General features: G+C 40.5%; 3 protein-coding genes across 3 annotated transcripts in view; 2 read left to right on the plus strand and 1 right to left on the minus strand.

Moving 5' to 3' along the window:
• LOC145455934 (alsin-like) overlaps window positions 1-8,200 on the plus strand; it is a 32,199-nt gene extending 23,999 nt beyond the window's left edge. The window contains exons 30-38 of the mRNA XM_080333966.1: window positions 1,026-1,141; window positions 1,429-1,543; window positions 2,086-2,243; window positions 2,826-2,919; window positions 3,878-4,047; window positions 4,329-4,408; window positions 5,189-5,334; window positions 6,500-6,597; window positions 7,961-8,200. Coding sequence (XP_080190092.1) covers window positions 1,026-1,141; window positions 1,429-1,543; window positions 2,086-2,243; window positions 2,826-2,919; window positions 3,878-4,047; window positions 4,329-4,408; window positions 5,189-5,334; window positions 6,500-6,597; window positions 7,961-8,096 — 1,113 coding nt within the window. The 3' untranslated portion in view covers window positions 8,097-8,200. The remainder of the gene's footprint in view (window positions 1-1,025; window positions 1,142-1,428; window positions 1,544-2,085; window positions 2,244-2,825; window positions 2,920-3,877; window positions 4,048-4,328; window positions 4,409-5,188; window positions 5,335-6,499; window positions 6,598-7,960) is intronic.
• A 5,625-nt stretch (window positions 8,201-13,825) lies between these two features.
• On the plus strand, window positions 13,826-21,630 carry LOC145455936 (uncharacterized). The gene is made up of 5 exons (XM_080333969.1): window positions 13,826-14,230; window positions 18,695-19,343; window positions 20,224-20,297; window positions 20,965-21,059; window positions 21,435-21,630. The coding sequence occupies exons 1-5, from the start codon at window positions 13,938-13,940 to the stop codon at window positions 21,512-21,514; spliced, it is 1,191 nt and encodes a 396-aa protein (XP_080190095.1). The 5' UTR covers window positions 13,826-13,937; the 3' UTR covers window positions 21,515-21,630.
• Window positions 21,631-24,823: 3,193 nt separating this feature from the next.
• Window positions 24,824-25,454, minus strand: part of LOC145455935 (discoidin, CUB and LCCL domain-containing protein 2-like) — a 35,215-nt gene continuing 34,584 nt past the window's right edge. Inside the window, exons 10-11 of the mRNA XM_080333967.1 lie at window positions 25,132-25,287; window positions 24,824-25,070 (exon numbers count right to left, since the gene is read on the minus strand). Of these exons, the coding sequence (XP_080190093.1) occupies window positions 24,909-25,070; window positions 25,132-25,287 (318 nt within the window). The 3' untranslated portion in view covers window positions 24,824-24,908. The remainder of the gene's footprint in view (window positions 25,071-25,131; window positions 25,288-25,454) is intronic.

Consider the following 25,454-nt stretch of genomic DNA (forward strand, 5'->3'; position numbering starts at 1 on the left):
TAAATTTCCGAGGTTCACATACAGAACGCGAACGTGAACCTCACGTTCACACCATCCCTAATGAATGCCCGTCAGACAAGGATATATCTTGAGTTCTGCTGGTCATAGACCTTTATATATCGTCTATGTGAATAGTGAATTTCGACGCAATTTTACAAACATCGAAATAATGGTCAAGTCTAAATTGCAGTAAGTCCAATATTACTCAGCGTATAATCCCCCGCAAATTTGTGCATTAAGAGCTGGAAGGTATGAAGACCTATCGCATAACGAAGTAATAGTATCTTGTAGTAATGATATGCATTTTCAGTTTATTTCAATGTATAGCACTCACCAATCTGCGTCTATCAATGCTATCATAACCGATCGATATACTACAATCTATAGAAGTCTATATGCATGTTTTGAATTAGCTTGATCTTGAGATCCAGAGGTAGGCTAGCTACCTTTAAATTTTCGTTATAAGTAGCCTACTCGAGTCTTTTCGTGGCTCCCATATACAAAAAAGTTTTGAACTACTGGTATACAGTGACCGAAAGGTTCAAATATATCTATTTTCCGGCCACAAGGAATACGGTACCAGTTGCACGTCGTCAAAAGTAATTACCGGTATGTATTTCTGGCCCATGAAATTTCATGGTGCTTGTGACAAATGCGTGAGTGAATACTACTTGAGAGAAATGTTGTTACATGAATGCGCAACATGCCAACGTTGCTTGCTAGGCTCCAATTGTGGAAGTATTGCAGTATATCAGGTACATTTTTCACTGACACAATGTGAAACAGTAGATTGATATTCCATAGCCATCATAGCATGATGAAGTGAGTCTGCTTATCTTCCTTCAACATTTGATACTATCCTCATGGTTGGGATTACGTCACTGTTTCGTATATAAACATCATTCGCACTAACTTTTTTTTATTTTTGCTACGCTATTGTCATTGGTTAGTTGAAACCTTTAGATGATGTATTTCATGATTGTGCTCTGTGATGATTCACCAATTTTTCGCTTACGATTTCATAGGAGAACAACATCGTTATCCCGGAGACCAAGAGTATATGGGATGCCCTCTCTGTCTCCATGGCAACTGCCAGGCGAATGCACGAGGAGAGAACGCGCTCTGCTAATTCATCACCACGGTAACCTTGCATGTTTTATGGTCCTGGTTTTATGGTCCAAACTACTTCAGTCTACTTCCATTCCTATTTCCTAATATTCCCTTTTGTTTGAATAAATGCTTATAGGGTATGCCCGATGTATACTAATGATGTAATACTATGAAAAGCCAAACTCCAGATATATTTCGCTAAGCAACCATCCAGGCCGGACAATTTTCACTACAGCATCAAGTTCCACATTCGAGCATTTTCAGACATTTAATTTTCCACATCTGCTTAAACCCCGCCCATGTCTTGTTCTTCCACAGAAAAGGCGAGGAATCGCGGCTAAACTGGTTGGAACATGTACCTGCGGTTGTTACCGAAGATCGAGACTCTCTGTCTGCGAAAGACATCGAAGATATCAAGGAATATGTTGTACAGGTGCTCGTCTACCTCGAGATATTTAAAGTATTTTCGGGATACTTTGCATCTCAGTTGTGTGTGAAATCGCCATAAGAACCTCCTGAAATAGCTGTCATAGGAACTGCCGAATACATTTTGGAACACTTGCATCTATTTGCAGTGTCATTTATCATTTTGAGCTAGACGCGAAGATACACCATGCAATTTCAAACGTAGCCACCACAACCACTGATTAACTGTCAGAACTATGCGACCCCTCAACCAAATCTACATTTTGAAATAACTCACTTGAGTACTTGTCACTTTATCAGACCTTTCATTTTCTACTTCATTCGGAGCAGTTTTGACAAGTCTTGGAAATCACATCATCTACTTTTAATTCAATAAAATTTACGGTATCACTACATGATCACCTCTAGTTTTGGCGATATGTGATACGAATGTGCCTAGCCCTACCATAAAATGTTGAATGTGTGCTAATCTAATGCATACTATAATGTCCTATGCTAATAAAATATGTGTGCTGCTAAAACCTGTGCTATAAATACACTACTGTTCAGGCTTTTGACTCGGCGATGCATCCGCTGGGGGAATTGGCCGAGTCGCTGAGCAGCGTGTTTCGCGACTCCTACTCTGGTGCCGGGGCGCACAAATGGCTTCTCTCGCAAGCTGTCGGGGACGTCCGATCGTTTACGAGGAGGAGTTACGATATTTTGAGGTAGATCTCGTTGAGTTCTTGTTTCATCGCCTCTTCCGTGTGATTAGTATGTTTGGAAAATATCGTGTAGAATATTTGACTCGCGATCTGATCTTTGTATTGGAGATTATGGTATTTGGTAATCCAGAAATCATTATTGTTATTGATTAGCCTTGTGTTGCTCAGTTCAGTGATTGCTTATGGTCACTACTTCATTCTATCCTATTCTGGTCTTTTTTTTCCGTGGTGCCACATTGCTGAAAGCCCCATCGTTTACTTTCACAATAATAAAGAAATACCGTAGTCAGTTTGCGAGAGAGATTCACAAATTTCTCAATCAGGACTTGCTCTATTCCACAATATAATATTGCCTTCCGTGTTTGTGAAGCCTGTCTGCGGGGTGAACCTGTACAAGTGTACATACAGGACGTGTGTAATGTTCCTACAGCAAATCTCTGTCATGATTTGGTCTTGGTTTTGCTGTGGCTGGATTACGTGGGAGCTGTGGTCAGTGGCATAAGCTCTGAGCAACCGTGAATGTCATTGAAATAATAGATAAGGAAATTCTTATTGGCTTGATGAATGTTTTTTTTTTCATTTCAGATGTCTTTTCCCGAAGCTGGACAAGGAAGAGAACGCGTCCCACATGAAAATCGTGAATGAGGAGGATGAAGGAGAGAGCTACAGTGATCCTCAGGTAGCGTGTTGTCGATATCACGTTACTGCACGCAAGTCTAAGTCATATCTCGGATTTCTGCTTGCCAATTTGATGTCCGTGCGGTTCTTTTACTGTATTCACCATATTTTGTGATACGATTGTTGATATACAATGTTCTTTCCGATTCTCTGCTAGTTGCTGACGATTACCCCTAACGAGTGTGGAAAATATTCAGTTTCATTTCGATATGAATATACTATTCAATTCTTATTCGGTCTCCATCGTCACAGGAAAATGAACACTCTTCCTTTCACCTGATACTGATTTCGGCCACAGGAAGCATGACATCATGAATTTTGTAACAAAACCAACGGATCATTCGAAACTCGCATCTTGGTTTTGGTTGACCGAGTTTTTATTTAATTCGTAGGCGGTGTCCGTTCTTGAAACGGTACACCCATGTCGCTATTTTGTCACTTCTCCCGCTCATACACAGGATGTGATCGGGAAAAATAACTTGGTGACTTTCGAGCTGATGTCAGAGGCACATTATGGGGTGGCCATATTTTTTATATATACCCTATATCGGCCGATGACATACTGATTTGTCTAGTGTAACGATAACTATGGCTGGGCAAATCAAGTACCTGAGTGATTCGATTCTTTATCGAGTATTCTAATATCACTCATTATGACGTCACCCAGTATGAATGATGTGGAAAGCTCAAATATGTACCTTTTATGCGGCCACAAATAATATAATGCCAGCTCTACATTAGAGACTAGCTATTTCATTGCGCCACTTTGTGGCAATATTGTGGGTCGATCATGACACAGATATGTCATTACCACTGACCTGCATATCTCTGTGCTGCATGTGTCGTATTCTGCGAAATAACCAATCGAGGTTTACAGCCTTCTACAGTGAGAACGTCACTCATAGTTGCAAGGAGTGTATAGCGTATAACAGAGATAAACGCGTCATATTTTCACTCAGGTCACCGCCGGCGATCTGCTCCTGCCCGTTCTCTTGCCACGCGTCTACCCGAGTCTGTTTACGCTGTACGCGTTGCGACACGAACGCGAAGATCAGTCGTATTGGGAACGAGTCACGAGATTGAACAGGCATCCGGATATCGCGCTGCTGTCTTTTCTCGGAGTCAAGCCGTGCGTTTTTGAATATGATTATTTGAAGCCGGTGACGTCATATTTGTTGATGCGACAGTTGATGTGCAAATTTATTGTCAATTCTGAGCTAGTTGCTGACAATTACCGCTGATAAGAGTCAGCAAAAATATCCTGGTCTATTTTGATAATAAGATGTTATTCGATTGCATATTGATGTTCTGTACGTCCAAGAGTATAGCCACAGTTAAGTTTGAAGCATCTTCAGTATGAAAACTCAAGTTAAAAAGGCCACGACGCCAATCGCTTGTTCTTGTTCTAAGGAAGTTCTGGTTGCTGGACGAAAGTGTTGTTCCGCCTCTTGAATGCCCGCCGGACAACGGTCAATTGTACGACACTGTCGGTGAGTCTGCGTTGTCGTTTTAAGTCGATTTCTCGCTGAGATATACTTTATGAAACTTGCAATTGTCAATACTCTAATTTATCGTGAGCTATACTACGGGAATTGAATTTTGCCATCGAATCTAAACAAGTCTTTTCAACATCCAATAGGCCTGTATGGTAAGCTATGATCCCTTTTCCCTTGTGTAGCTTGTTTGTTACTCAGTTCCAGTTCTACTTTATTCAGTCACAGTATTCGTGTAGGATTTCTTTGCTTGAGTGTTTTATTTTGTGATTTGACACTTTTGCTGCTAAATTTTGGCGTGTGGAAAGATCTGGGACTCATTTACATCATTGCCGTCACAATAACTTTAGAGGCGCTGCATCGCTTTCGTAGATATAATTCTGAAATTTCACACTTCTGCAGTGCTTCTGGCTTGCTGCTGGACTTTTGAATTGTGAAAATCTGCCGGAAATGCATTTTTAAACTATAAGGCTATTGGTATGCCTATCGATTTTGACGTGTCTAATGTGCCCAAAAATGAATATATTTGACGATATTTGCTCGAGAAACATTGATGATCATTTTGGCTCTAACCGTGCTATCGATGCAAGCCTATGAAATTGTGTCACACAGAATAAGAGTTGAAGAAGCACTGGTGAATTTTCTACAAGGTTTTCTCCCTCCGCAGCACAGTTTGACCTGGGTGTGTCACATTGACAAAATATGTACACGCGTTAGATCCTGTAATAAACGTGCCGACGTACCCTATCTTAATATTTGTATCATTTCATCTCTCAGATCACGCCGAGTCCAGCAGGTGGAAGCATCTTCTGATCGCCGCCGCGAAAGACTGCAGTTTTCTGAGCGCGATAGAAACCTTACAACTCATCAGCACCACGTTCATTCCGGCCGAGAAACTCAATATCATACAGAGCACTTTCAAGGTGAATTTCTGCTCGATGTTGAGTAGCAGTACTGATTCTCATGGCCTACCAAAACAATTTGCAGTTGAAGTAGTGAGACTCGAGTTGTGCGGAGTGCTTGGATGAATTGTATTCTGTATATTACTTCCTACCTAACAAAATTTGTAATATAATGAGTCAGTGGGTTGACTGCAAAAGTGTTCTAGTAGAAATGGAGGTAGTTCAAAACGTAACCGCGTATCATAAGTAGTGAAAATATACAAAAAAGACCTCGAGTACCCTAAAAATATAGTACCTCAGGAAATATGCTTCAAAGATATATAATGCGCAGTGTACACTCTTTCACGTTTGTTGTGTACAGTTGCTACCGTACCACACAGCCTTCTGGGTGTGTACATTAGTGTGCCGCCACAGATTCTCAGGAACGCCACGAACATTTTTGGAGTTTTGGAAAAGAACTGTATGAATATTTTGAAAAAGGCCTGAAGACTAGCATATAGAACGTAAAGACGCTTCAACTTCTTCAACAGCTGATAAAAAAGCACAAGTGACAATGAAATCAATTATGGCATTGTAATAAATCAAGCAATCTTTCCGCAGAAGAACATGTAATTGATTAACGAAAATCCCCATTTAAAACTAGAAGCTATTCCTTCAAAAGAATTCGGATGAGTTTTAGCTGTCTGCTAGCAAATCCTATTCCATGACCTTTGTAGAAAATAATCCATATTGTGCTAAAATTTGCATCTTCATAGCAAGGTGGACATGACTTTTCTTTCTTGAGTGAAATGAAAAGCTGTACACGAGAGGCACCGCTTGGAATTGATGGCAAAATTGTTTCTGAACGATTCAACCACCTATCTGTTGCATATGTTCTGCTCATATAATAATAACCATTGAATTGGTTAAAAGCATCTTTTCTCGGCCTAAGCGTGCCGCAAGAGTTTCATAATTTTTCTAGTGTGCCCCAAGCCGAAAAAGTTTGAGAACCCCTGGTCTGAAAGCTTCCAGTGAATAAGATAGCAATATGAAATGAAGTTATTGTTTTGTGGAATACGGCTTTCTGCATCCTCCTTGGTAAGGTTACTCTCGACTTAGTTGACGGAGTGAAGCCGTGAGTGCGAAACTGAGCCTCGTTCAGGGTGTTGCCACCGCATTTTTTAGTGTTCCCTTTGACCTCTTTCAGAAAATTAACGAGACCGTGTTGCACTTTCATAAAAAGAGCCATTCGTGGTGTATGGACGACCTATTTCCGGTCTTCCAATACGTGGTTGTCAGAGCAAGGTAAGTTTTGCCAACTCATACTGCTTAGCTGGTTTTGAGGCGAAACTACTTACCGTTATTATGCACTTTGTATTTTGAAAGTAGATAGTATCGTTCGGATAGGTTTGCATCAATTTTACCAGTGAAAAATTCATGACAACCAGGCGAAATAGCTCATGTATCTAGAGGTAGTGAAAGTTGTCGGCATTGCTACTCCAATAGAAGTAATGCTTTAATTCTACTCAATTAGAAGTACAAGTTATGATTTCTAAGGCACTTCGATACTAGTTTAAGTGAAGGTAGAAAATGAACGCCTGGAAAAGTACCCAGATAGTATAAAAAAGTAGATTGTCTAAGAATCGCATACTTTACAGTTAGTAGGAAGTGGCTATTTTTGCATAAAGGTGATACAGACAAACCTCAAAACTATTATCTAGGTTTCAAGTTCAAACTACTTCTACTTTTGGGTACTAAATTAGGCTTGCTTACTAGCTCTATTTACTTGAATGGTTACTATCTTAGAGCACTGCTACTTCCAGTTGATAGTTGTGAGCAAAACTAAATTACTTGTAGCTTGCCTTGAAATTGCTACATGTACTTAGATGCCGGCAATTTCTACTTTGACCACTTATGGTAGTAATTAGGCAAATCCTACTGAAGTACTCTGAAAAATTAGCTTGTGAACTACCATTTCTGCTATTGTGAGAAGTCAGAAATGCCGTTACATGAAATCAATATTGATATAATATAAGCCACACTGTTTAGTAACGGCGTTTTGAAACTTGACCTCAGAACAGCGCTGTGCCCTCTAACGTAGGCGATGGGCATAACACAAGAAGTAATATTTTAATAAAGAAATACAAATACAGCAAAAGAAGTCATGAATAATCAATTTCATTTCATTTTGAACTCTGAGCTGTACACGATACCTGGCAACTCTTTTCAGCGAGGGACTATATTGGGGCTAGCGAGACACGCTACCGGCTGAAAGGCCATCTCCTCGTACATCTTAATCTTGTGGGGAAACGCAAAGTCGTTTTCTGGGTGTATCGGTCTTGGCAGTGTGTCGCCATTGCACGTGAATACAATTTGCCAATTCATATCAGCTGTTTCTCCACCGATGGAATGCTGTTGCCATCGCCAAAGCCGTTTCAGCCAGTGATAAATAGTGATGTTGCACACAGGAGTTAGCTTGTTTTGCAACGACAACAATATTTTTTAACTGAAATCAATTTTAGCATTTCAAAATGCTTTACTTAGCATTCTTCTGATATCAGGTCGCGGGCTGCAAAATATCGCCTAGCAGGCTGTGTGTTGGTGACCCCTGCATAAGACTCTCTTCATCTCTCTCTCTCTCTCTCTCTCATTACCCAATGTTTTGCAGAATCAGTCACTTGGGCTGTGAGATTCAGTTGATTGAAGACTTCTTGGAGCCTGACATTTGCAAGGGCGAAAAGGGCATCATGTTCGCGACGTTGAAGGCGTGCTATTTTCAAATCCGCGTAGAAAAGAATTTGTGATGAGACCTTGCCAAACTACCATTAGTGATTCTGTTTAGTCCACTCTGTGATTTTACTTTCGAGAATCGTTTTATTGCAATAAAAGTGATTTATTTCGTGCCGTACTTGTCGAATGTGTGGAAGTGTAGCTAGATTATTGCTTGATGATTATGGTAATGGGATTAATCATTAATGTATTTAGGGAAAGTTGAGTTTTGCTGACTCATAGTTAGCGGGTGACGAAAACCCGATACTAGAGTTGTCAAAGAGGCACTATGTCAGGGGTGGGCTCGCAAACCTTTCAGCCCGCGCGCCGCATTCGAAATCTGAATCCATTCGCGGGCCGTACTATATTAAATTGAGATTATTAGCTGAAGCCAGGGCTTTGGAGCAGTCGTAAATTTTAAACAGCTCCGGCTCCGGAGCTCTCTTCTATGATGAATTAGCTCCGGCTCCAAACTCATTGATACTTTTGCTTCGGCCGCACAAACTATGTTTCGGTTGTAGCCGTCGCGAGGAACCATTCTGTTGGGGTATGCAAAGTCCTGTGACGTAATAATTTCTTCTTGCCGTCTGTCTATGACGTCGTATCCGCAGGAGAACGCGATTTACGCCATACCATTGCATGTAGAGGAGATGTGGTACCGATGGATCCAAAATTGCAAAATGATCTCAGGCCCTCAAATCTTCAGTCGAGAATAGCGGATCTTTTGCTGGCTCAACACTTTGATCCAAGCTCTACCAATCGCGAACATTTACATGAATACCCGCCTTTTCAAAAAATAATTATAAACGTTCAAACTTTGTTGCTCGAACGTATCATCGGTCCCCTCCCAGTGGGTCCAAAGGCACACGACTATGGGACATATGAGACACACCTTCAAAAACTCGAAATTTTCAACTTGTCTTATTTTGTATAATAATCCAAGCTACAGCAAGCCAATGAAAAATATTTCGTCGCCCCATCAAGAATAAAATAGATTATATCAACTCAAATGTTGGCATAAAATCACGTTTCGATTTACTGACAAACCTACAAAATTAATGCCACATACCAGCATATCGACATTTTGACTTTCAAATACCTCGTAATAGCGACAAAACACCACAGGTACCTATGTTTTACAGCCTCTATATATGTAGACGTATTTCTGTTGTTAAACGATTAGTTGGTCCAACTATTTTGCTTGATTTGGCTATGGTACCATAGGCCCCCACACTATAAATATGGTAATTGAATTGAAAATAGTTCACTCGAGGGTGTTATTGAATTGAAACATATGTGCCATACCCTGAAGCCCCATACTTCTCATAAAAATTATGACTGGTTTGTTAGTGTGCAAGGTGATATAGAAAAATATAAATATCGATCCAGATTTATTTTACACCCCCTAAAACGTAAATCATTTATGACAGACCCCATACCTCACGCAGGTCAAAGTTTTTTTTTGCATGCGAGGAAAGATTCTGCCAGCATGCCATCGTAAACAAATTCGCGTACTGTAATCATGGGATTATCACAGATAATTTTTCAAGAATTTTCGGTCCCAGTGTCTCATCGGTACCACATCTCCCCATTCTACACATGATACAGCAATATAGCAGTGACGTGATGTTTTAAGTAGCCTACCGTGCTCGATAATATCAAGCGATACGGTCCAATTTATTCTTGAAAGGGTGCGATTTGTTCAGCTGTAATTGCAGAAATGAGCGCAGGTTGCGACCTTATCAGCAGAAATCCACTATTTACCAAATATACCAAATGGCTTCAAATTAGATATTTGTGCGCTCGTTTACCAGTCCGTTCGTCGTGGATTTAAAAGAAATCAAACAATGATTTAATGATAACGTATACATGCATTAGAAACATTGACACGATGTTTTTAAGCTGGTCATCCCTAATAACCAATTTGGGATGGAAAGCGACTGTGCTGATTCTTAGAAGCGGGTTTAAATCTGAATATGTGAGAAACGATCTGTTCATAGATTTGTTGATTCTACTTTTAGTTTACCTGCAGGACAGACAACGCTGACTGCATCATTACCTTGCTACCTTAAATATACGCTTTTACCATAGATGTTTATACAAATATGGTCTCTCATTGTCGTATACCAGAATCAACGTTGGAAACAATTCACCACCTTTCAGTCACAAGTGATTTCGAGTCTGTCGAGTCGAGTCAAGTCAACATTGTCAAGTCAAAAACCTTATTTCAAAACCTTTCAAATCAAGTAGTCGCATAAATTCTAATTTGACTCGAATCAAGTCAATTCCTCTCAAATTTGACGATTTTGAGTCATATTCAAGACACAAAATAGTTTCAACTTGAGTCGTGAGTTTTAATGTGTGGTTGGCGGGACGTGGGTGCAAACGCAGATATGCTAATTGTTGTGTGGTCAAAGTAGTCATCGTTGCTACTCAAACAGAAGGAAAGACATAAATTTCTACTCAAGTAGAAAACTATGAAGTAGAAGTATAGTCTTAACTCATAACTACTTGAGGAAATAGTGAAAGTAGGCAACTGACCACCTCTGGTTCGATGTGTATTGTGTATTGTATTTGTTTTTATGAATCAGCGAAAATGTGGGGTGTGTTTACGTGTGTGTAGACACTAGACAGAGAATCGCCCTTCGCCGTAAAATAGGCATACACCTTGTAGCGTAAAGCCCACAAAAACTACTGAAGTTGCATTAGCCAAAAGATTAGCTAAATATATTGGTGATGCCAGCCTTATAACCGTAGATGCACAATTAATAGTATAGCGAATGCGATCCATATAACACTGGTGTTCAAAGTGCATGGTTCCTGATATCGCGAGCGCTGTTCGCAGCTGTGCGATGCTGGGTTTCACGTCCCAAAGCAGTATACATTCCCCAAGGAGAATGCGTGCTAAGGTATTCGAATGCTTGCTCTCAAGCAACCTTTTGGATCCTTTGCTGATAATTCTCAGGTTGATGGAGCGCGATTGATGTCGATCGAATTCGATCACGTGAGTCCAATGGTGTTAATTTGTAACGGTTAGATTTTAGTTTGGGAAGAGATAGAACAACCAATCAAGTTTAACCAATATATATGTTTTATAATCCGATGGAGCACCGTTTGTATATTATTAGCAGTCATTTCTGATTGCAATAATGCACAAATATATGTTTATTCCTCTTACTAATATAATACCGTCTTCGCGCAACTGGTAACACACCCTAGTACTTTTGTGGTACTACGTGACGGGTTGCTTGTATAAATGCAGCAGTATCAGGTGCATTTCTGCAAGATGCTGATACAAACGAGGTTTCCAATTTGGTTTGGAGTAACAGTAGAATCGTACCCAAGTTGTCGCAGAAGCAAAGCGAGGCAATTTATGATATAGGAATGTGTGCTTTGGTAAAAATATGTTCCTCAGTTTAATTACCTACAAAATGAGCAATGGGCAGGAGCAGAGAGCAGTAGGGATCGTGCGAACGTAAGTTCCACGTTCCCGTTCGGTGTACGAACCTCAGAAACCCAGAGGTACGCGTTCGCAGACGAACCTTGGTAGGTTATTCTATAGAAAACTAACCTACTTAGGTTAGTTATTAGGGATGGTGTGATCCTCTGAAAAGTTCAGGTTCTTGTGAACGCGAACCTTTTTAAAAGGTTCTGTATGAATGCGAACGTAAACCTCATGGCGTCACGTGACATCATATCGCTAATTCCAACCCTACATTTCTGTGAAGTGATAGTCTATATTAACGTACGTTTGCACGATACGTTACGACGACTCGGGCCATATATTGCCGTAATGCTGACGTACATATTGACGTTTTAAACGTCGCCAAATTTATCAACTGGGGCAATCAAATGATATAATAATTTAATAACATCAATATCTTCCATCGCTTCGCCAATAATTTCGACAAGGTATTGGTATGATGATATTGAGCATAGCGTAAAACGGGTTTCTATACTTGCTTCAGATATTACCCCTTTAACAAGTTATACAGGAATAGTCAACACCACAATCGCACGGATTTGGTTTTACAATACAATAAACATATGAAATCAAGATTAACCCCGTACGCCTGCTAGATTTTGTACATCAAACAACTATATCAATTTCATTGATTGGTCGAATAAGCATCATTCGCTGACTATACCTACATGTGGGCAAGTGCATTTCGCTCTTGATGTTGTGTGGTGGTGGGTCAAGCTCACAGCAGAGACTCACTAAATATGCACCAACGGAAAGCTGGATATTTCGAGTAAACTCTTGTAACAAAGCAAGTACAATTTTTGATATTGTCAAGGTGGATGCTCGTTTAGTGGTAATTGTTTTTATGCTGCCAGCACCATGCATAGAGTGGCGCGCAGTTGAAATGCAATACATTTTAAACAAAGATTTTATAATGAAGCGAAAATTGTAATATATGAAAAAGGTTCACAGTGCAGACCTATCAAAGTTCGTTTGTAAACGTTCACACACAGAACTCGGACGTTGACCTCACGACCACACCATCCCTATTAGTTATCTGTAGTTATATACATATACACTGTGAACTTTTTTCATTATTACACTTTTTGACGTCATTATAAAATCTTTAGTTTAGATTCTTTTCGTTTCAACTTCGAATCACTCTCTGCGTGGCGCTAGCAGCATGATAAGAAACTCAGCACTAAGCGAGCATGCACCTTGCCAATTTCAGAAATTTTATTCGATTTGTTAGAAAGTTTGCTCGAACTTTTCGTGAATATTTAGTGACTCGCTGCTGTGAGCTTGGTCCGCAATCACACCACATCAATAACGAAATACATCATATGTAGCTAGTCAGCGAGTTGTTTGTTTGTTTGTTGTTTGTTTGTTTGTGGTCTTCATGGTGTTTGTCGACTACTATGGTCATTTACACCAAGCCGATATTGTTCATCATTTTCCGTAACTGCCGACTTATAGCACGGCCTATCTCTAAGCTTTTTGTAAGGCACCGCCTAGTAGCTAGTCAGCGAGTTGTGCTTACTCGGTCGATCAATTAATTATTGTCATTAACGAAATTGATATGAAGAATGCGCCGTTTTCTAACATAAAAAGTCTAGAATGCGTGCGGGATCTATCTTGATTTGCCATGATTATTGTATCATAAAAAGTAAATCCGTCCGATTGAAGTACTGTACAACTAGTTTTTTAGGTTTATCTGTAGCAAGTGTGCCGATTTTTAACTCCGATCAATATATATTGTACAGGAATGGTCGGATGACGCGTTGAGAATACATTGTCCGATCTAACATCGACTGTTAAGGCGTAAACGAGTTCTCGTTGAAATTGTCGGCAAAGCAGCTGAAGATAATGATTAGATGGAATTACTGTAGCATTTGATTGTTCCAGTTAAGACACGTGGTGATGCTTAAAAAGTCGGCCTGCACTTCAACATTGTGATAAAATGTGGCTTGGCCTGAATAGTCGTTAGGTATCGTGCAAAATGGACATCAATATATTACTTTACGAAAATGTGCTGTTTGAACTTGGAATTGGCAAGATTACGTCAAGTGACGTAATGGGTTCATATGCACGTTCGTGTTCACGCATGACCTTCGAAACGGGTTCGCATACCAACGAACCAGAACTTTTCTGGGACTCGCACCATCCCTATTGAGCATCCATAACACTTAGGCTGGAATGTTTCTTCGTGTTGCTCATTTAATACTATTGTTCGTGTAGTGTTCATTATCGTTTTTCAACTGACTTTCATTAAGTTCCAATTTTATATTCTGTATTTCGTTCCGTAAAATAGACGGCAAGTTAACATCGCTGTAATATTTTTTTAGATTTATACAACATATAGGCTGGTTGGCGACTATGTAATCGAGCAGACTCGTGTTTGACACCTGTAAAAATGACACGAACGGTACTGCTAGACCCTGGAAAGGGGAGTTATGAACGACTGAAAGTTACCAAAGTAGCTTTAGAAGATGTGTCCATCTACGAAGATCCGAGCGCTGATAAGCCTGTCGTGGTTGGCAAGGCAAAAGTCGTGAACCTTGCATTTGAAAAAACGGTTTTTGCCCGAGTCACATTTGATGACTGGGCGACCTATCGGGATTACAAAGCATCGTACTTAGAAACTTGCATCGACAGCGACGAGCATTTCGATATATTTGGATTCGGTTTCTCAAGAAATGATAACAGGTTTGTGATGATCATCCGAAGTAGGCTATATCTTGCATGCTTGTCGATTTCGTGCATTCGCCACCGTATATATATTTGGGCTGTTTACTGTTGAATATAACTGATATTGATCCAATAATATTCTTCTTCATCTTACGATGCAGGTAGGTTTACTGCCGTATTTCCCTTTTAGTCAGTAGTGACGCTCGTGAAAAGGCGAAACGTGGAAGTAAGATTGTGACATTTGGCCACGGCTCTTACATGATTGCCGTGATAGTATATGCACATTGCACATTGCACATTTATGAGAATACATTACCTAAATGAAAGGGTCTGCTAGTGTAAAGTTTGAATCGGACATGTGGCACCTTCACACGCCCGAGCCTTTGACTTTGACAATGTAACATATCGTTGTCAGTGTCATGCGTCCGGATTCGTCCGGACATGTCAGAGATTTTGGTGATTCAGGTTTGTATGTAACTTAGCACACTTTCATACGCGGGCGTGAACACACTGAACTGCCACCGAGCAATGAGCATTCTCGACTCATAAACACTGCTGTTAATTTGTCATAAACTAGGGTTACCATATTTTTGCGAAGCAAATTCCGGACACTTTTTAGCGCTCACTAGCGGATTTTGAAATAAGGCATGACACATCGTTTGTCGATGTGACGTCACGCAAGCAAATCCTTGCCTATTGACAATAGGTGGTAACGATCGGGATCAGAAACGTTAGGTCGGTGCATTTATGTGGTTTTGTCTAGTAAACAGGATCGAACCAACATTTTTTTCATCCCCCTCCTGTCCAAATAAACACTGATCTTGAGTCCACCATAGGGTAATCGATGCAAATTCTGGAGCCTTACTATATACATCTGGTCGTAAAATTTTGTGAATAAAATCAGTTTATAATACTGCTTCTTCCATATATAACTATAAAATTTTGATCCTTTCTCCGCCCATACAGCGGTGGAGCTGGTGGAGGATGATGACTTCGAAAATACAGAGACCGGGATTATACATCGTAAAGTCATGTCATGTCACACGGATAAGACTATTTATGAGCCTAAATGCAGATCTGGTTGTACATCCGGTGGTTTTTAACCATTCATGGTCGCAACTCCATTTCTAATTTGAAAATGTTTTGTAACCCAGCTCAGAATTTGATATGCTGATTACGGAAAACGGTCAGCACATTTGCCGAGACTTACTCACGGCCTATTTTGGAAGTTGATTACGTTCAACATTTTCGCGAACACCAGAATAAAGACAACCGACCCCCAGTTAGAGTGATTCCCAACCGCGGCCCCCAGCTAGCCTTGTTGCGGCCCCCCAAAACTATTAAGAAATTGAGTTATGACATAAAATAAAATTTATATTTATGAAATACACTTGCTTGGCCTGGAGTCTGGAGTTTTTAATTAGGATTGCAGGAAAGTCGTGTTAGACTGCTATGGTTGCGTCACTGTTGTTTCAATGCAGTGTGCCATAACTTTCCCGTTGAACGAGCAGTAGCTATAGATATAGGGGGAAGCCAAGCTCGAACAGGGCCCAAAATTATTTTGTGAGAGCATAAAAATTGATGGCAATATATATGCAATTCCCGATCATAGTAACCGATTCAATAATGAATTACAGAAAATTTTCGCGCTTCGCGCGTCTATGGCCGATAAATGTTGACCTACTAGACCGCCCCGAAAGCGGCATCATTGGTAATAGTCCTATAGCTCACGACCGAAACGTCCGGATAATTTGATGGGTCCGGTCTTTATCGAAAGCTAGTGTCGCACTGATTCCAAAAACTAATTGAAATCTCGCCAGGGCAATAAAACTACTCCGAAATAGCCACCAAGAGTCGATTGTTCTGAACAATTGGAGCGCAGCAACACGATGACCATGGCGAATGGCGTCCAGCGATTGATCGGAACAATTCTAATTTTCATATTTTGATGACTATTTTGGGTCCGTTTCATTGCCCTGGTATTCGTGCGGCCCCGACCGTAATCTGAAATTCTAAATTTGGCCCGGACACCGAAAAAGGTTGGAAACCACTGGACCAAAGCATCTAAATGTCCTTACCTAGGGTTACCATACGTCCTCTTTTAAGAGGATTTGTCCTCTTTTTTGACTTTTTTGAAAGTGTCCTCGAAGGACGCCCTTTTGTCCTCTTTTTTGAGATTTTGTCCTCTTTTTTGAAAATTTAGGTCACATTTAGAGCAAAATGCGAGTGATATGCCGTAAATTAGCACAGAAGTGACGCTCCGGCGGTTATTTCGGAGTGAAAAACGGTGATTCAAGCTCTGAGCGAAAAGTTGACCTTTTCATTTTAGTCAACCAATCACAAAGTCGGACAAATTCACCGATTTTTGAAAATTCTTCTCCGGTTTCGCAAGTCTCAAATTTCTGAAAAAGTGTCCTCTTTTTAGATTTCCAAAATATGGTAAGCCTACATTACCCGGCTTTAGTTCTCCTATAATTGCGATTACAATTAGACTTGTGTCAACAAATGATGGTTATTTTTGATAATTTTTGATCGCATATGTTTTGCCAGGGTGGTGGTTCATACATGAAAATCCATAATTGTGACACTAAATCGGGCGCAGCGCGAAGAAAAATTTCAATTGGAATAAATCTGCCTAAATATAATATCGTTTCTGTTGATTTACGAAAACATCTTGATCATATTTCAAACCTTCAAAATTCCGGACATTTAGGCATATTTTGGAAATTCCTCCCGGACGCAGTTTGAACAGTGAAATTCCGGACATGTCCGGGAAATTCCGGACGTATGACAACCCTAGTATAGTTGGACTCAATTTTGCAGATTAAGCGTATTTATAATTTACAGGAAGGGTTCCAATACTAAATGCAAGAAATTTGACAATAAATCATGCGAAGTGCTAAGAAAAATTTCAAGTCAAATAAATCTGCTACGCAATATTCTACTTTATGGTCATTGGTCATGCACGAAGATCTGCGATGAATGTGGCTGGCCCCAGGTTACGCCAATGCGTCGAAACTGATGCTTTTGGCATCAAATTTCGCGGTCAGGCTAATCAAATTTTGGTTGGCCTCGCAATTTTACCTGATGTTATATCTAATTTCGAGAATTGAAAAACCTTCTAGCGCGCCACATTTGGCTTGCGGGGCACGGTTTGGCCGACCCTGATCTATATCGTTACAAATAACTGTGATTGATGGCACATAAAAATCCTATCATATTTATTATTAGTAATTTAAAGATACCTTTCGTGATAAAGAAATTCGAATCGGAGTCGGAGTCGAAGTCAGGGTTATTTTCACAAACTCCGACTCCGACTCCAGTCAGTATTTTTTCCACGACTCCGACTCCAGCCACCACAGTTTTCACGACTCCGACTCCAACTCCATCAAGAGAAAATTAGCCAATCCGACTTCGACTCCACCGACTCCGACTCCGACTCCACAGCCCTGAATTACTGGATCACCAACCCATCACTGGTCAGATCAGTGAAAACCAGTGATGGTAAGCCTCACGATAGGCTATTTTTTCGGAATCAACAAGGTACTATTTACGTACTGTAATTAGTACTAAAGTGGTTTAGTACAGTTTGTCAAATGAAATCAATACTTATTAATGCTTTCATATCTTGTCTACTTCAAGTCGGCTGGTATTAAGTCACAAGCGTCGACTCCAAAATGTTTTCTAGTCACTGCAAATTCTGACTCGAGTCAAGTCAAGTCAAGTCTTCTTAAATTTTCCAATTTGAAGTCAATTTAATGTCATCAAATATTTCCAGTTTGTTTTGTCGCCCAGATGTAAATATACCCTACCGAGCTAGTCAAAATTGAGGCCATCGGATTTCTCTAGTACTTAAACGATATGAGGCACTGCGGTTATTTTTGTAAATTACATGAGGATGCAACCACAGATGCTTCATTCAAAATAGTATGGGATCACAATTCAACTTAAGTTGAAATGGTGGAGGGAAGCTACAAATGCAGCGCCAACCACATTATTGTGTACATGAAAAACAATGTTTGAGCGTGTAGGAAAAAATTATTATCACATGTAATGACCAACTTTAGTTCTTATACACCGGGCTGAATATATTTACGAATGATTGTAATGATACTAACGCCAACAGTCAAAGCCCTGCCGCAGCTGTTTTGTCTTCGATGTCGCTACCGATAGCAGGCCTATGGTACTAACCTTATCGAAAACGGAAATGGAATCCAGTAAATAATGAATTGATCCTTTTGCTTTGCGAAGTATAATAGTTTACGAATTGAAAATTGATTCGAATATTTGTTTGTGAGTTACTGGCATTCCATATTTTTTATACTGTCACTTCATCAATTCATACTATTAACCAAGTGACATCAAAAATAAATTGTCCGAGATTCTGCCTTCTCAAATATGACTATCCTAATCTAGCATCATAAATACATTATAATGGATATACAAAGAGAACTAACGTATCGATCACGCATATTTTGACAGCGCCAAAGACGTGCAATTCGTTCTGTCGTGCGTCCAAAATGGGGTTCAATACTGGGACAACAACGGTCAGTGTAATTACCAGTTCCATTTGAGCGAGGTTCTAAGCGCGGAAGAAGCAGCCGATCTTCAAGCAGCGGACTGGCGGGCTAGCCAACAGGAAGAAATTATATTAGAAGAATGTGAGTATCCTCAATTCCAGCCGCATCCTCTCACGCCCACGAAATTGCGATTCTACTCATCAATCCGGAATGCTCCCGAAAAGGATATCGTACCGGCTAAAGCCAAAGATGTGAAACACATGTACATACACGAAAGCCTGGCGTTACAGACTTTATGGGATGAGTCGTCTAGCGAGCCAGCGGAAGAACTTATCGCTAGCGTCTCACAACAAGGGGAATGCTGCGGGCCTCCTAGTGGTGATAATGACGAAGACGAAGTTCAGGCGATTTCAGTCGAGGCTGAAGAATCTACGCCTGAAAATGCTGGTGAAGAGGTGACCACAATAGAGGAAGACCTGGTGGAGCCAACACGGGTGGCAAAGCGCGAAGAAAGCGAATCTGAACAGGACATCTTCACTAAGCTTGAGAAACTGTGCCAAAGCGGAAATCCTGAAGATTTAGAAAAAGTTGGAGACCACGAAATATCGCAGGTAACCAATAGGGTCGGGTAAAGTCCAGTATACATGGGCGATTCAATTCCAAACCGAGTATTAGGCTTAGGGACGACTCGAATATCAGAGTACCACTCGATCTGACATTGTAATAGTATGGTTGAATAGGAAAGTTCAAATATTTTACTTTGATGAGACCACAGATATAATAGTGTCAGTTACCCCACATTGCCGATAATTTGGTATTTTCGGCCATATCGATGCCGGTCGAACACTACCTTACCGAAATATAGCTTCCGCCTATAAGCACAGCCTTCTGATACATGTTTTGGATGTTGGGATGGTGTCAAAAGTTCCACGACGAGAAGAAACTATATAAGTCTCGTGGATAAAACAACTCGCAGGGACAGCAGGAGGCGTATAATTTCAATACTCTACTTGCATCCGAGATTTCGAATAGGCCTGCTCGTATCTTTTTCCCATCCTATTATCACATAGCCTAATGAATCTACGTTGAGCTATAGGCCTATGTGTACCGCATCACATTTCCAACTACGACTAATGGTAATACCTGACAACTGGCTGGGTAGACCTACTACAAAATCTGTCCGCTTGTCTTTATATTGAAGCTGAGGCTCGCGCCGCTATGGGATTTGGGTATGCATTGGATTTATGGTTTATGACTATAGGATAAATTATGTGGCTCGGTTAAAAAGTTCGTTGGTGGTATCTTTATAGGTTATTCTAATCGCATTTCAATCCGTATGCCGATAGCTCCATCAGTCAAACTTGATAGATATATACGTATGACCAATGGTGCTGGCCCATATTCACACGGTTGCTACGCGATTCTGTATTCTCTACACTCGCTATTATAGAAATAACTCAGGATTTGCAACGTTGTTTTTTTGTCGTACAGGTGAAGGACAAGGACGGTAGCGCTCGCGGTACCAGTATCGTTGAAGCGGAAGAAGGGCAAGCTTCCGAAAAAGAGTAAGCCATTGCATTACTCTTCTAGCGGCGTTTCCTTTGATCTGAAGAAGAAGTACAACACCTTTAGCAATCGCTCCTCTATATACCTAAATGCAATATAGAAATAACCCCACTAGGGTTGCATTTCGTTACAGTGCTCAAATCGCCGTTAAAATGCAAGTTACAGATTACCAAGCTTTCGCTTGCTATTACCGAGAATGCTATTACCGAGATGGACATTACCGAGAATGCTATTACCGAGAATGGACATTACCGAGAACATACAGTCTCGAGAATGGACATTACCGAGAAAGGACATTACCGTGAACGGATATTACCGAGAATGGCCAATGCCAATAATCTAGCTTATACTGGGACGAACGTTGTCGAGAAATTTATACCTGAGAATCGATACCGAATGTGGCAACGCCGCGATGCACACACACGACCTGTTCATATGCACAACATGCTTGCATTGCATATATTGCATTCTCGGTAATGTCCATTCTCGGTATTGTGCTTCTCGGTAATAGCATTCTCGGTAATAGCATTCTCAGTATTGACCGGACACCAGCTTTCGCCACTCAGACCCATGCACCCTAACTCCACCAACACAATTGTGGTCCCACAAAACAGGAAAAATAACGACTTTCCATTGGCTATTATCATCATATAAATATTCTATCAGGGGATCGGCAACCAACGAGGCTGGAGATCAGGAAAAGCGCGATAGCGAAACCAATTCGAACCTGCGTGAGGGGGAGTCATCTAAGGAGATAATTGGTGAGAAGAAATATTCCTATTCAGTTCACTGACCAAGTAGAAGTTTCTGTAGAAAAAAATAATCCCCATATCATGCAATTGCTTTTTCGCAAGGGGACTTTCTCACAATACGCATGTCAAATAGAAGTATTTTCTTTGGTTGTATATATTGGGTCTTTAGTCACCACTTGTATCTCTGTCGTCATCATCAGGTAGTTGGCGGTATGTAAAACAAACCATTGATGCAAGACCGATCGATGTGTGAACATAATTGAGTAATTAACATAACGCTCACTGCTCGTCAGACGTTAAACGCAATGCTGGTGTGCCTGTATGTGTTTTGTGGGGATAGCATCGCCTCTATGAAGTGTGGGCCTAATATTAATATTTATACAGGAAACGAAAGTACTCCGACGAAGAAGAAGAAAAAGGGGTTCTTTTCCAAACTATGTTGCGGAAATGCAGAGTACGATTAGTTATGAAATCGGATGTAGTTTTATCTCATTCTGAATATACTATATCCATATCATGGGGAATTGAAAATACAATTTTATGAAGACGACCCATTGAGAAATACATCAAAACCTGAGTATATTTGATTTATTTCTGTATAGTAAGGTCGAGATCCGATTGCTATACCTCGAACTACGTGAATATTTTGTAATCAGAGTTCAACCATATTTTCTGAACGCGACGCTGTCCTTGCGGCAAAGTAAGTATTGCTTATATGTGTTTCGGGGTTATCTTCAGTTGGTATTTATAGATTTATGTAAAGTACGGTCAAACTTATAAATATACTATAATTTCCCCGATCCATGCAACAGAAGCTAATCATCAATGCAATTGAACAGTGTTATATCTATTCGGTTAAGATACGATCTTACGGATCATCTGATGTAAGTAAAACGATTGGTGATGGTATCAGTTGCCAGCTATAATGAGAAAATAACGATTTGAATCATTGAAAGGATTAGACTCTATTCGTCACTCCTATATTTTGTGTTACAGACGACGACAAAGTACGATGTAAGTTTGTGATGTTGTATGACGTAAGTCCAGTCCAGCCGACAAAATATCATTAGTATATATAACTTTGTCAATATCAACTGATGGAGAAATCCAGGGTAGGCTATATTATAGTTAGTGCAGGCTTAAGCAAACACAGAGCAGGAGGATGCTCAGAATGAACTTGATGGGAAGTCATTCACAGACTTACTGCGATTAACATGCAAATTCCATGCAGGTTTTCCATCGTCATGCGAATCAAAAACGAAGGCGAGCCAAAGACTCTGAGTGGCCGCGGAGTTTTGTATATTTGCAAATTGAAGGTGATCACTTTCGTCCAATATCACATGCATTGGTGAACTGATGTCGCAGAAAACGTCATCACTTTTGCCCAGTCCTATAATCACGGCCTCATCGCCGAATATCCGAAAATAATATAAATCAAGGACACAAGGAAAAAACAAGGAAAAATCTCAAAGACATCGACATTGCATGTCAATGATAGCAGACCATCGAATCTAATTGTGGATAATCCTGTCCTTTGCTTACCCGTTGTTTGCGGATTGCTCCAGTGCATCTGAATAAGTTTACACCGAAAAGAGTATGTATTTCCATCCGTGTACCACCCCTGATATACTGGTGTGAATATACACCCACGGCACACGAAACCAGAACCTATGCCAGACTTATACCGCGGTTGAAATCGAGTACAACATTTTAATCCAAGTTATATGTACGATTGCACGTATTAAGGCAGGAAGGTAAGGTGGGCACGTAGGGTTCGTGACCGCGATATAATTCCGACTTGGGTTCTGTCTTCGTACACTGCCCTTTACGACTTTTTGGGTGTGAATACACATTCTTTTTTGCTAAGATTGTTTAAGCTCGCGTTTCCTGACATTGTCTAAGTGAGTCATGGTTCATCCATGGATCTACCTAACGATTTCGGCGGATCACTTGCTGTTGAAAGTTTGATGGTGTACTACCGAGCTACAATATACCTCCCCTGAGAAAAATTCGACAGCATAATTTAGAGCAGTGGTTCTTAACCGGGGGTCAGCGAAGCCTCGAAAAGTAATTTTGGTGCTGTTTATGACTAACCTAAAGTTGAAATTGCAATTGCACAAGACAGATGACGGTTAGATGATAATTGAGCAAAATTTGAACTGAAACTTGAGGGGGTCCGCAGGGGTCCGTGACTGTCCACAAGGGGTCTGCAAAGAACAAATGTTGAGAACCACTTATTTAGAGGATTTTAAAAGATCCATCTATCGGCTCGAAATGATATTGAAACCGCATCGTGTACCGCGGGGGAACATGAAACCATATAGTTATACCAGGGGTGGCCAAACTTTTGAGCTCGCGGGCCGCACTATATAAAATTGGGATTATACACCAAAACGCAATATTGGTATTTGAATATATAGTGATGACATGGAGATAATATATATACTTATTTAAAACAAAAACAAAAACATTACTTTGATGATATAGTACAAGCGTGAGAAACAGTGGCGAGATTTCATGGGCTGGTCGACCTCAATAACCAATTTATCAAAACTACAGAAATGAGAGTCGGTTGTCCCGATTCTTAGAACGGGATTGAAATTTAAATCGGTGAGCAGCGATCTGTTTATAGACTTGCCGATTCCACTTTTAATACAGCTCCAGGATAAACAATGCTCACAGCATCATAACGATGTTAGCTTCAGACACGCTTCTACTATGTGTAGATAAAATAGAACGAATCCATACGTAAGACTCGTGCGAATCGTTTTTATAAGCACACCACTGAAATATACAATTGAACAGCATATTCATATTGAAATGAACCCGAATATTTTCGGCTGACACTCGTCAGGGGTAATCGTCAGCAACTAGTAGAGAATTGGTAAGAACATTGCATATCAACAATCGTATCACAAAATATCACGTCACCAGTATGAAATTTCGTGAATGAGAGAGCGTTCGATGTACTATTTTTAGGTGGTACACGAACTCCTTTTGTTGACAGAGCTTTGGTTGGTGTATTTTGATAAAAGTCGACTCCAAGGCACACAAATGGAATTGTGAACGGCCTCGCCCAACGATTCGCAGTCGGTCGTCTCGATAATTATACAACCACTGAAATAATTAAAACTGGAGTGGCCAATCTGAAATCACACTCGTGATCCGAATTATGTCAATCGCGTTTAGGATTTCTGTGATGTTTAGCGGTTGAAACCTATCAAACTGCGTGGACCTTGAGATCGGGCTGTCGCGCCAGAAATTGAACATAAAAGTAATAGGAAGTATTTATCCTGGATTTGTATGTAAATCGCGCGCACCGCGAAAAAAATTCAGTTGAGTCCAGCTTCGCGCCCCCTTCAGATGCATTCACGGCCCCCAAGGAGGGCGCGCCCCTCCGTTTGACAACAACTGTCTTAGAATTATTATGGTGAAATATACTAAAAAAGTTTAATCAAGTCTCTGCATTAATTCGATATTTAGTACGCATTTCATCATTATTTTTAATAAGTTTCTTTAGACTCTCGCGGGCCGCATGCGGCCCGCGAGCCGTAGTTTGCCCACCACTGAATTATACTGATACCTATATGTAGCGGCAGATGCGTGACCAATGACCATATCTGCGCCACTCTACGACAACCACTCGACGGGTGTGGTACGGTATTTCACTTCCTGAATTACGTGTGACCGACGTTATCAGAAGTCATATTATAATATGTTGTACAAGAGCCTACCACCGAATCGATACCAATAGGTCATACTAAATACCCATATCAAGTAAAATTCTGTTATGATATATTTCAAGCAAAAATCGTCAACATCGACATTTCTGAAATTGTAACGCCATTCATCCAGTCCTTACAAATTTCCGCTCTGCCCGATATCACAGACCAGTATCTCGGCCCGCAGAGAAATATGGTTGTGCCAGCTGACAGGCTCCAAACGAATAAATCTCGCCGTGAATGAAGGCGCGAAATGGTTGGTCACCATCCCATCGTTGTCACTGTTGCCCTCAAATATCTAGAAAAAACTCATGCGTCAGTTAATATCTGATCATCGTAATTCTGTTTGCTTCACATACCTTCTCCTTGCCACTGCTGGGTAATGCGTAAAGCCACGTGCCATCAATGTCCATTCTGTACTTGATCTTGTACTTGGTAATGTACTGCGCAGATCCATAGCGACTAGATCCTTGCGTGATAATTCCGTGAACGTGATAAATATCATCCATGTCAAGCTATCGTAATAACAAGTCAGTTATTATCAACAGCAAGTAGCCTATACTGGCAGACTCAGCAAGGTTCGACATACTGTCTATCAAAATGACTGAAGATATGAAGTAGACAATCGACTTTTACCACGTGACACCGGGTTACCTGCCGTTGGCTGGGCTTTTATCAATGG

Source organism: Botryllus schlosseri, chromosome 14, assembly GCF_051294905.1.
Source record: "Botryllus schlosseri isolate E-star chromosome 14, Bs_hap1, whole genome shotgun sequence".
NCBI lineage: Eukaryota > Metazoa > Chordata > Ascidiacea > Stolidobranchia > Styelidae > Botryllus > Botryllus schlosseri.